General features: G+C 49.7%; 2 protein-coding genes across 2 annotated transcripts; one reads left to right on the forward strand and one right to left on the reverse strand.

The window, feature by feature from the left end:
• Nucleotides 1-686: 686 nt before the first annotated feature.
• Nucleotides 687-3,020, reverse strand: LOC306923234 (importin subunit beta-like; the record flags this gene model as incomplete). The annotated part of the gene is made up of 1 exon (XM_079501266.1): nucleotides 687-3,020. The coding sequence occupies one exon, from the start codon at nucleotides 3,018-3,020 to the stop codon at nucleotides 687-689; it is 2,334 nt and encodes a 777-aa protein (XP_079357392.1).
• Nucleotides 3,021-4,910: 1,890 nt separating this feature from the next.
• Nucleotides 4,911-6,437, forward strand: LOC306923235 (aarF domain-containing protein kinase 1-like; the record flags this gene model as incomplete). Its single annotated transcript, XM_079501267.1, has 1 exon — nucleotides 4,911-6,437. The coding sequence occupies one exon, from the start codon at nucleotides 4,911-4,913 to the stop codon at nucleotides 6,435-6,437; it is 1,527 nt and encodes a 508-aa protein (XP_079357393.1).
• Between the last annotated feature and the right edge of the window lie 6,400 nt (nucleotides 6,438-12,837).

Consider the following 12,837-nt stretch of genomic DNA (forward strand, 5'->3'; position numbering starts at 1 on the left):
ATCTGTTTTTGAGAGGCTGCTCCAATGTGTGGCTTTGTGTGTATAGGTCACATACGACTATGACACTTATATTATCTTTCAAAAAAAGATAAAGTCCAACGACTATCGAGCGATCATGATAATTCATAATTCATTATAAAATGCTTTATAAAGTGTTATTATTACTGTTATTTATTTTATAACCGCATCAGTGATGAATATTATTTATCAGTTGCTTACAACTATAATTATACACCCAAAATATACGTATTTAATGAATATATAAAATAATGCATTGTTTATAGACACGACCGTAAAGTCCATACTAATTATCCATAATGTATAAATCATGGATAATGAGGGGTCAGGGCACATAGGCCTTTTCGGGGAGGGGTCAGAATAAATTATGGACTTGGATGGTTATTCGTCTTAACTGCTCAATTATTGTACTCATACTATTCTATACTATGCTACTACATTTAGTTTTGTTGATAATATAATACCACTAGAAAGGTGCTCTCAGTAGAGCTGGAGAGAAGAAAAAGTCAACATTTTGTGTGTCAGCTTCCAGGAAAATAGTTTCTTAATGACAATGTTTGGACCGCAACTGGGTTAGGCTTCAATCATCAGGTCTGGAGTAACTGACTGGAAAGGAATGTCTGGGAATTACAGCTGCCCTCCTATTTGTTATAGTCTGTAGAGTCACATCAGGCCTTGTTCTTGTGCTTGCTCTTGTGCTTCTTGTATTCCTCCGTCGCCCACATTGCCAGTTTCTTGGTGCTCAAGGTCTTGGAGCGCCGGCCCTCCAAGAGCAAGTTGCCGAGGAGAGGACATTTCCCTACGAGAAGCACACCCTTACCAAACGCCCTGCTCAGGTCACCGATGAGGCCAACAGCACTGGCCAAGATGGCATCGGAGTGGTGCTCATCCTCCGCAATCTGGTTGGTGAAGGCCAGGATGAACCCCACCCACGGCTGCACCAGCATCTCGTGGGGATGCAGACCATGAACGATGCCTGTGTAGGCCATCAGACAACCCTCCCTCCATTCGTTTAGGTTAGCGACCGTGTCACATTCCGTCCTGTTCCCCTGGGCACGGGAGACCTGCTGCACAGTGTCCAGGACAACCTTCAGGTATTTCTCAAACTCTCCTCCGATGTTTAGAGCAATGTGACCAAACGCAGACAGAATCTGGGGCTTTACTGACCAGGGGGCGTTCTCATTCCCCAAGGTTTCCAGCAGTAGCTGCACGAATTCGTCACAGTAAGGCAGGATGTTGATCTTCAGCGTCCAGCAAAGGTTGGATAGGGTGGATATGGCCATTAGAGTATCTTCCTGGACCCCTCCAGAACTGCTCTGGAAGAACATTCTCAGCAGGGACTCCATCACCTTATCCGAGATCTTCTGGATGGCAGGGTAACAGTCCTCGGGGCTGTTCATGACAATCATCATCAGAGCATCATAGGCTTCTGAGCTCAGGTTGTTCTGGTGGCCGTCGGGCCTGTCTGTGGCCTCCAGCAGTTTCTGTAGGATGATCTCAAAGGAGGAAGACAGACAGTATGTGCTGGGTTTCTCCTGGTCCGCTGAATCCGGAGCCTTATCGGCTACCGCCAGACAGAAGAAGGCCCAGCAGACTTTGGAGGCCACACGGGGCTCATCCCCGAGTCCTTCTATCAGACACTGCAGCAAGGGGTGGAGGTGGCTCTCATCGATGGCTGCTTCGGGCAGCAGTGCACAGATCCTGCCTGCTATCCACGCTGTGGTGTCCCTCACCACCACACTGGGGTCTTTCATTAGCTCTATCAGGGTGGGCATAACTTCTATGACTTGGGGTTTCAGTAGGACGGGATCAGGTCCTTCCAGGATGATACCAAAGGCCATGATGCAGGCATCGCGGTAACGCCAGTCAGGGTGTTTGATATACTTTTTGAGAAAGAGCTGGACGTGAGGAATGACATCATCCTCACAGCAGGTGGCCAGCAACATCAGACATACACTGGCTGCGTGGCACGGGTTCCAATCATCATCGTCGCCATTCTCATTCTGTTTGGTGAGGGTCTGTATGAGGATGGGGACCAGGTCCTCCAAGGCCGCTTTGGCAAAATGTTTACTGGTATGCTCCGGAAACTGGCCCTTCTCCGTAGCCTCGTAAACTTGAACAGCTAGCTCTATCTCCTTGTCACAGACAGTAGACCAGAACTCGATGCCCTGTAAGGCCACTTCGTCTATGTCACTGCGCATGGATTCTGTGGTGATCGGGAAGAGATCCTCGCCCATGTGGGTCTCCATGTACTCGTAATACAGAGACATGATCTTCACCAAGGTCTGTAAGGCCGTCACTTGCACTCTGATATCCGGACACTGTGTTGCTTCACATACCACCTGCATGATGAGCTCTCTCTCTGTCGCCTTAGCAAGGTTGGCTTTGGTGAACTCCAATGAGTTGATCAGGGCATTGGTTGCTGCCAGTTTGATCTTGTTGCTGGATTCCTCCTTCCTCATTCCCTCGATGATGGCTGTCAGGATCTGGTTGGACTTATCCTGTAGATGTTCTGGGTCTATGTCTTGGCAAATGTATCCAATGGCCTCAAATGTTGACACCTTCAGGCGTTCAGTGTTTTTGGCGTCGGTTACATTATTCAACAGGTCAGAAATGAGCTCGGCCCCCCGGTTGGCCGAGATCTCAGCACAGGCGATACCTGCCACACACTGGGGTGCAGAGCTTGGATGGTATGGCTCTGTACCCAGTGTCTTAAGAACGAAGGCCTTGATCCTCCATCGCACATTGGCATCAATGGTCATCCATCTCTCCTGGTACTGCTTCTTGGTGTCTGGGTCTTTGGAGGTCAGATAGTTCTTCACCTGCAGGCCGGCAGCCATGCGAGCCTCTTTGGTGCTCCTTCGATTGGCTAGGACTTTGGACAACTCAACCAGGAAGGACGGCAGGCTCTCAATCGCCGCCTGCTCCAGAAACTTCTGTGCCACCTCCAGTTCGTTTTGATCCGGAAAGACCGTATTTGCAAGGATTGTTATAAGCTTCATCGTGTTCCCCCGGCTCTTCCTGCTTTCTAACAGCAACTAAAACTGGATTAAAAATGTTCAGTGGTTCAGATGGTGGCGTTGAAGCTGGAAAACATGGAGATCACCTAATATAGGTTGACCAGAGCAAACCATTGCCATTCATGCCTAACTACGCCGATTCACACAGGCGCCCCCTACAGTTCACACTGAGTAGTTCCTGTATTGGGATTCACTTACAGAATGCACACAAGGACAAGGAGTTATGCACAGCTGCTGTGAGCATGCAGGTCAAAGGCAGTATACAGTATGTCATGACGGGTTGCTAGATATATCTGTTGGTTATTGACGGAGCCCAGGTGAAGTCATACGCATCTGTTGGTTATTGATGGAGCCCAGGTGAAGTCATACGCATCTGTTGGTTATTGATGGAGCCCAGGTGAAGTCATACGCATCTGTTGGTTATTGATGGAGCCCAGGTGAAGTCATACGCATCTGTTGGTTATTGATGGAGCCCAGGTGAAGTCATACGCATCTACTGGTTATTGATGGAGCCCAGGTGAAGTCATACGCATCTGCTGGCAGGCGCTACAGTATGTCCGGGAAGGGGGGAGAACAGAGACAATTTACAATGTAGGCATTTAGCAGATGCTCCTAATCCAGAGCGAGAGCAAGAACAAAAAGCATGGCAATACATCACATACATAAAAAGTAGTTATCATGAAACGTAAACTGAGAACGTAACATTGGAATATCTATATAATGAAACTATACATATAAACTATACATATATACTATGCTGTACATACTATAAAGTGCTATGACTACATAAAATGCAATTCTAGTGCTGTCTACATAACATGCTATAAGTCTGTATAAAATGCTATCTAAGGGGCTAGGGCAGTGCTACGGGCCATGATGGAGTCTGAAATGGTGGGTTTTCAGAATATGGCGGAAGATTGGGAGTGATGCTGCAGTTCTGATTGTAATGGGAAGTGCATTCCATAGTTTTGGAGCCAGAAGGGAGAATAGTTTGTGACGTGTGGAGCGTTGTCCCGGTGAGACAGAATGGTCGTGTTCTACGGCTGTGCCCTGACACTAGCTGAGAGGAGTTACTGTGAAGAGTATCGTTAAATTAAAGCGAAGGATGTTACAATGTAGGTCCCACAGGAAAATGGGAAAGTATTTAAGTTAATTTAGTTCTTTGGCCCAATGAAAACATGCACAGGAAATAATAATGTCACTGATCTCACCGATCAGTGTCATAGTAGTAGTTTGCGAGATTATCTGCAGACAGACACAGACAGACAGACAGACAGACAGACAGACAGACAGACGGTTTTTATGTGGGTAATGTGTGTTTTTACACATTGTCATATTTCAAAATGTCCATGGGCTCCACGATGTCATGGACACTGCATGGGCTCACTTCCTTCCTGGACTACAATTCCCATAATGCTTTGGTCCACTGCTTCTCCTTGTGGATAGGGGGAGGGCTGTCTTACTGAGACAACATGTAGTCCAGGAAATAAGTGAGCCCAGTGTCCATGATGTCATGTTTTCTATGTGGGTAATATGTGTTTTTAGATATTTCAATACTGAAATATCTAAAAACACATTTTACCCACATAAAAACCCCCAGGAAAGTGTTTCTTGTCTCCCAAACATCATTCAAATAAGATCTGGTTGCAAAAGGGGTGAAGTGGCCCTTTAAGCAAAAGTAGTAAATGTTGGAGTCTGATGTAGTTTGAAAGTTTCTGGCCATATATGGTTATTATGTTATGACGTCATTGGTGATTCGGCTGTCTGTCACCGTGGACAGACTGGGTACTAAATCGGCATGGAGCGGCGCACAAAAGTACAAACTGTACCAAGAAAGCGATATGAAATATCCTAGTTGGTGTCTGTCTTCACATGGCTGTCCGGCTGCTGAAAGTGTCATCTTTGGCCACAGCGTTTGTCTCCTCTGGCTTTTACCTTTACAACAAGGACCCCAACGACCTCAGCATCGTTCGCTTCGGACACGCCGCTGCCACGACGGCTGTCATCAGCTATGATTACCTCACTGCTTTCAGACACGTGCAATATGGAACAGAGGCGTACTCCAGCCTCAGCTCCAAGGTACACAGGCGTTCAGCAGAGCGTCTGAGGGACCTGTGCTGTGCCAACCGTGGGATCTTCATCAAGGTTGGCCAACACCTGGGAGCCATGAACTACCTGCTGCCTGAGGAGTACACCTCCACTCTGAAGGTTCTGCACAGCCGTGCTCCACAGAGCACCTTGGAAGAGGTCCGGCGGGTCATCAGAGAGGACCTGGGCAAAGACCTGCCTGAGCTATTTGCGTCCTTTGAAGAGAAGCCCCGAGGAGCAGCTTCTTTAGCCCAGGTCCATAAAGCTGTGCTCCATGACGGCAGGACGGTGGCCGTCAAGGTCCAGCACCCCAAAGTCCGCAAACAGAGCTCCAAGGATATAGAGGTCATGGAGCTGCTGTTCAAGGCGGTCCACTGGCTCTTCCCAGATTTTGCCTTCATGTGGCTAGTGGACGAGGTCAAGAGGAACATCCCTATCGAACTGGACTTCCTCAATGAGGCACGCAATGCAGAGAAGGTGGCGCTCATGCTATCGCATTTGACCTTCCTCAAGATCCCTCGGGTCCACCGGGACCTGTCCACCAACAGAATTCTGACCATGGACTTTGCAGACGGTGGAGAGGTCAGCGACCGCGACTACATGAAGAGACATGGTATCAACGTCAATGATATCTCCCAGAACTTGGGGGAGATGTACAGCGAGATGATATTTGTGCACGGTTTTGTCCACTGTGACCCCCACCCTGGCAATGTGCTGGTACACAAGTGTCCCTTCAGTAACAAGACGGAGATTGTCCTACTCGACCACGGACTCTACCAGGTGCTGCAGCCAGACTTAAGGTTGGACTACTGTCATCTGTGGCAGGCTCTGATCAGAGCGGACATGTCAGAGGTGGAGCGTTATAGTCGTAGGATGGGTGCCGGAGATCTGTATCCACTGTTCGCCTGCATCCTCACCGCCAGAGCCTGGTCCTCCGTTAACACGGGCATCAGCTCCACACCTCTCACGAACTCGGAGGATGTGAAAATCCGGACTAATGCCGCGCTGTACCTGCCCCAGATCAGCGAGCTTCTCAACCGCATGCCCCGTCCGCTGCTGCTGCTGTTGAAGACCAACGACCTGCTGCACGGCATCGAGGTGGCGCTGGAAACCAGAGCCAGCTCGTCCAGCTTCATCAACATGTCACGCTGCTGCGTCCGTGCCCTCGCGAGTCACAAGAAGAGCACGGCGAGGTCCAGGATGCAGTGGTTTCGGATTACGGCAGCAGAGAGGCTGAACCTGTGGCGGATCAGCGCCTATGAACTCTACCTTTGGTGGGTAACTATCCTCTCATGGCTTCCTGGCTGCTGAAGTTGACCTTTGGCCGTAACTGTTTCACTTGGGCTTTTACATTTACAACACAGAACCCCAACGACCTCAGCATCGTTCGCTTTGATCATACTGCTGCCACAACTAAGTGTTTTCAGCATAACTCGAACCTAACCTCTAAATACATACTTTTAACCCGAATCTATTCTAAATTAATAAAAAATCACACCCGTGTGAACTGAGTGGTGTAAGGTCTTATATAGCCTGATCAGCTGTGGTCTGACTTAATGTCTGACGTAATGAAATCACACCCGGATGAACTGGGTGACCGTAGCAACCATGCTCATTTTTTGGTACGAACAAGACAGACAGACACGTAAACTAACAAAGCCAGTCGTAGGAGTGGTTTACACCACTCAAAAATACGGCGAGGAAACCCGCAGGACAATTATTTCTCAAATGTTATTCATGTGGGGACATTTGGCGCTCACAATAACAGTACATACAAGTACATACAAGCACACACGCGTACGCACACCACTCAAATGACTTTGTTTTCAATGTCTGTATTACAAAATATAAGAAAATGAACCAGATCATAGTAATTGACTAATAACAGTTGACTAGCTCCCTGTATGTTTTAGGGGATTAAGTTTAAAATTGTATTGTTTGTTTATAAATCTTTCCATGGGCTAGCACAATCTTATATTTCTGACCTTGTCCCCGCAAGGACATTGAGATCAGCAGACAGCAGGCAAGCTGCTGCTGGTGGTCCCCATGCACTAAGCTTGTACCTATGGGGGATCAAACTGGCCCCTTCACTCTCTGTTTAAATCCTGCCAACACTTTTTGAGGGGCTCCTATGCCCAGTTTTGTGTGTTTGTGTGTACCCCATAGCAATGTTTTGATTGGCTGAGCACGGAATGTGAGGATAAAAAGTGAGGACGCCAAAAGTGATTGGCCGGAATGTGATGATGTATGATGATAAGAGCGACCCTCACGTCACACGAGTGTGATTTCTTTAATCCAGAGTGAGTTTTACTTAAACTGTATAAACTGGGATTAATGTAAAAAATAACAACAATAATTATGCACTTGGTAACTGCTCTTTGAATTTTGGCATGCTGTCAGGTATGGTCATAAGGTTTTCAAAAAACAATGCCTTTCTAGTTGTTTGTCTTTCATGAAAATGTAGTATGTTATTTAGCACACACAATAGTAACATAATCCATTGACAAATCTCTTCTATCAATTATTTGGTATATGGTATATTTCAACCATACTGACATATCTAATAGTGGTTTCATTGCTAAATTAGTTAGATTAGAAAACCTTATGCCCATACCTAACACCACCAAAATTTGAAAAGTTACAAAAAGTAAAAAATTGTTATAACTTTTTTATATGTATTAAATCCCAGTTTTGCTCATTTTAGCCACCGTGGACGCCATCTTGAAAACGATGCCTTTCTGGTTGTTCGTTATTCCTAAACCTAGTATGTTATTTAGCACACCCAATAGTAACAGAATCCATTGAAAAATCTATTGTATCAATTATTTTGGTTTGGCAGCAGCTTCAATCTGTTTCAATATAGTACAGGAACAAATACAAAGTACAAATACCCCACAATTGTACTTAACCCACTTCCGTCCGTCCGTTATCAGCTAATCTCCGGCACCGTTGGCCCGATCCATGCCAAACTTTGCACACACACTCCCTGGATGCCAACGACGAACCTCTGCCCCAAATATTCCTCAACGGCCTGTGATAGCGCCACCATGAGGCCGATTTAGGCAAAACACATTTCTGTAGATAACTCGTAAACATTTTATCCATACATCACACAATTCGGTATACACTATCTCCATAGTCATGTGATCAACACAGATCTGCACAATTTCCCATCTTCCATCCTGTTTGGCTAAGATTGGCTTCCAAAGATGACATGATTGGTCCGTTTCGAACAAAATGCCACAAATCACAAACACAGTGTCCAATTTCCACGAAATTATACACGCACATTTCCACTAGGCCGAGGACGACATGCCACTATTTTTTTCCAAAATCAGCCTCACGGTGGCGCTATAACAGGCCAATTCCTGTTTTTACCTATAACTGCATCGACAACTTATGTATGTGCACTCCCTAGAGGCCATGGAAAACATTTTCCCTGCATCCCTCCACATCTGCCGGTTATAGCGCCACCATGAGGCCGATTTCTGCAAAACCCATTGTTTATGTAGTCGCACAGATTTCATCCAAATCTCACGCAAATCGGTACACATGATCTCTGTAGTCATGTGATCAAGACGAGCCTGTTGGATTTCTCAGATTCTACACTGATTAGCTAAGATTGCCTTCCAAAGTTTTCAGGAGTAGCCCGTTTTGTACAAAATGCTGCACATGTCCTGCTCATCCAGAATTATATCCTCAGAGATGCTATGAGTGATCTGGCTCTGCATTTCCTCAACAAAATGAAGACAATTGTTGCAAGAAACAAACAATCAAAAAAACATTTATATTACTCCTAAACATTTTGCCAAACATCACACACACTCCTATCCTCCTGGTGGAGACCTGTGACATCACACACACTCCTATCCTCCTGGTGGAGACCTGTGACATCACACACACTCCTATCCTCCTGGTGGAGACCTGTGACATCACACACACTCCTATCCTCCTGGTGGAGACCTGTGACATCACACACACTCCTATCCTCCTGGTGGAGACCTGTGACATCACACACACTCCTATCCTCCTGGTGGAGACCTGTGACATCACACACACTCCTATCCTCCTGGTGGAGACCTGTGACATCACACACACTCCTATCCTCCTGGTGGAGACCTGTGACATCACACACACTCCTATCCTCCTGGTGGAGACCTGTGACATCACACACACTCCTATCCTCCTGGTGGAGACCTGTGACATCACACACACTCCTATCCTCCTGGTGGAGACCTGTGACATCACACACACTCCTATCCTCCTGGTGGAGACCTGTGCCCAGAAGGGCACTTTTTCGTAAATTAACGTCCTGCTTGATCACACCACAGCGTCAAACAAAAGTAGCAGATCTACAAGTTAATCTATTAGGCTACCAGGTAAATGTAAATATAATAATAACTAATAATAATGACATGCCCAAAATATTACGTTGTAAGTGGTTCAGTGTGTTTTATAAATGTTTTATAAACTACAAAACAAATTAAGGTTTTTGGACAGACATGCAGTGTTTCCACTTGACAATATCACAGCTGTGATAGACTTTATCGTCCCAGCCTATATATTAGTTTATTATTGAATGTTATATTAGATTAGACTTTATCGTCCCAGCCCATATTAGTTTATTATTGAATGTTAGACTAGACTTTATCGTCCCAGCCTATATATTAGTTTATTATTGAATGTTATATTAGATTAGACTTTATCGTCCCAGCCTATATATTAGTTTCCACATCAGGCCATTCTACACAGAAACATATACAGCCTGGTATAGACAATACTCTCCATTAATGCATCCACAAACAAGGCTTTGGTTTAAGACAAAACTTCTACTAAATCGAGTCCCCCACATTTGATCAGGCATCCCAATGTTGGGCATGTCATTAGCTGTTGGTGAAAATAGTGCTTAAAGTCTTACAGTAGGGTGGCAGTAGCAGCCTGCTGTGAAGTGTGGGGGTGGGGGGGAATGACATTACAGTAGGGTGGCAGTAGCAGCCTGCGGTGAAGTGTGGGGGTGGGGGGGAATGACATTACAGTAGGGTGGCAGTAGCAGCCTGCTGTGAAGTGTGGGGGTGGGGGGGAATGACATTACAGTAGGGTGGCAGTAGCAGCCTGCTGTGAAGTGTGGGGGTGGGGGGGAATGACATTACAGTAGGGTGGCAGTAGCAGCCTGCTGTGAAGTGTGGGGGTGGGGGGGGGGGGGATGACATTACAGTAGGGTGGCAGTAGCAGCCTGCGGTGAAGTGTGGGGGTGGGGGGGAATGACATTACAGTAGGGTGGCAGTAGCAGCCTGCTGTGGGGGTGGGGGGGGGGGGGGGAATGACATTACAGTAGGGTGGCAGTAGCAGCCTGCTGTGAAGTGTGGGGGTGGGGGGGAATGACATTACAGTAGGGTGGCAGTAGCAGCCTGCTGTGGGGGTGGGGGTGGGGGGGGATGACATTACAGTAGGGTGGCAGTAGCAGCCTGCTGTGAAGTGTGGGGGTGGGGGGGGGGGGGAATGACATTACAGTAGGGTGGCAGTAGCAGCCTGCTGTGAAGTGTGGGGGTGGGGGGGGGGGGGGAATGACATTACAGTAGGGTGGCAGTAGCAGCCTGCTGTGAAGTGTGGGGGTGGGGGTGGGGGGGGAATGACATTACAGTAGGGTGGCAGTAGCAGCCTGCTGTGAAGTGTGGGGGTGGGGGTGGGGGGGGGATGACATTACAGTAGGGTGGCAGTAGCAGCCTGCTGTGGGGGTGGGGGTGGGGGGGGAATGACATTACAGTAGGGTGGCAGTAGCAGCCTGCTGTGGGGGTGGGGGTGGGGGGGAATGACATTACAGTAGGGTGGCAGTAGCAGCCTGCTGTGGGGGTGGGGGTGGGGGGGGAATGACATTACAGTAGGGTGGCAGTAGCAGCCTGCTGTGAAGTGTGGGGGTGGGGGGGGGGGGGATTGACATTACAGTAGGGTGGCAGTAGCAGCCTGCTGTGGGGGTGGGGGTGGGGGGGGAATGACATTACAGTAGGGTGGCAGTAGCAGCCTGCTGTGGGGGGGGGGGTGGGGGGGAATGACATTACAGTAGGGTGGCAGTAGCAGCCTGCTGTGGGGGGGGGGGGGTGGGGGGGAATGACATTACAGTAGGGTGGCAGTAGCAGCCTGCTGTGAAGTGTGGGGGTGGGGGGGGAATGACATTACAGTAGGGTGGCAGTAGCAGCCTGCGGTGAAGTGTGGGGGTGGGGGGGAATGACATTACAGTAGGGTGGCAGTAGCAGCCTGCTGTGGGGGTGGGGGGGGGGGGGGGAATGACATTACAGTAGGGTGGCAGTAGCAGCCTGCTGTGGGGGTGGGGGGGGGGGGGGGGAATGACATTACAGTAGGGTGGCAGTAGCAGCCTGCGGTGAAGTGTGGGGGTGGGGGGGGAATGACATTACAGTAGGGTGGCAGTAGCAGCCTGCTGTGAAGTGTGGGGGTGGGGGGGGGGGGGGGGGAATGACATTACAGTAGGGTGGCAGTAGCAGCCTGCTGTGGGGGTGGGGGTGGGGGGGAATGACATTACAGTAGGGTGGCAGTAGCAGCCTGCTGTGGGGGTGGGGGTGGGGGGGAATGACATTACAGTAGGGTGGCAGTAGCAGCCTGCTGTGGGGGTGGGGGGGGGGAATGACATTACAGTAGGGTGGCAGTAGCAGCCTGCTGTGGGGGTGGGGGGGGGGAATGACATTACAGTAGGGTGGCAGTAGCAGCCTGCTGTGGGGGTGGGGGTGGGGGGGAATGACATTACAGTAGGGTGGCAGTAGCAGCCTGCTGTGGGGGTGGGGGGGGGGGGGGAATGACATTACAGTAGGGTGGCAGTAGCAGCCTGCTGTGGGGGTGGGGGTGGGGGGGGAATGACATTACAGTAGGGTGGCAGTAGCAGCCTGCTGTGGGGGTGGGGGGGGGGGATGACATTACAGTAGGGTGGCAGTAGCAGCCTGCTGTGGGGGTGGGGGTGGGGGGGAATGACATTACAGTAGGGTGGCAGTAGCAGCCTGCTGTGGGGGTGGGGGTGGGGGGGGGGGAATGACATTACAGTAGGGTGGCAGTAGCAGCCTGCTGTGGGGGTGGGGGTGGGGGGGAATGACATTACAGTAGGGTGGCAGTAGCAGCCTGCTGTGAAGTGTGGGGGGGGGGGGGGGAATGACATTACAGTAGGGTGGCAGTAGCAGCCTGCTGTGGGGGTGGGGGTGGGGGGGGGGATGACATTACAGTAGGGTGGCAGTAGCAGCCTGCGGTGGGGGTGGGGGGGGGGGGGGAATGACATTACAGTAGGGTGGCAGTAGCAGCCTGCGGTGGGGGTGGGGGTGGGGGGGAATGACATTACAGTAGGGTGGCAGTAGCAGCCTGCGGTGGGGGTGGGGGGGGGGGGGGAATGACATTACAGTAGGGTGGCAGTAGCAGCCTGCGGTGGGGGTGGGGGTGGGGGGGGAATGACATTACAGTAGGGTGGCAGTAGCAGCCTGCGGTGAAGTGTGGGGGTGGGGAGGGGGGGGAATGACATTACAGTAGGGTGGCAGTAGCAGCCTGCTGTGGGGGTGGGGGTGGGGGGGGGAATGACATTACAGTAGGGTGGCAGTAGCAGCCTGCTGTGGGGGTGGGGGTGGGGTGGGGGGGGAATGACATTACAGTAGGGTGGCAGTAGCAGCCTGCTGTGGGGGGGGGGGGGGGGGGGATGACATTACAGTAGGGTGGCAGTAGC

Source organism: Electrona antarctica (genome assembly GCF_951216825.1).
Source record: "Electrona antarctica genome assembly, chromosome: 5".
Lineage (NCBI taxonomy): Eukaryota > Metazoa > Chordata > Actinopteri > Myctophiformes > Myctophidae > Electrona > Electrona antarctica.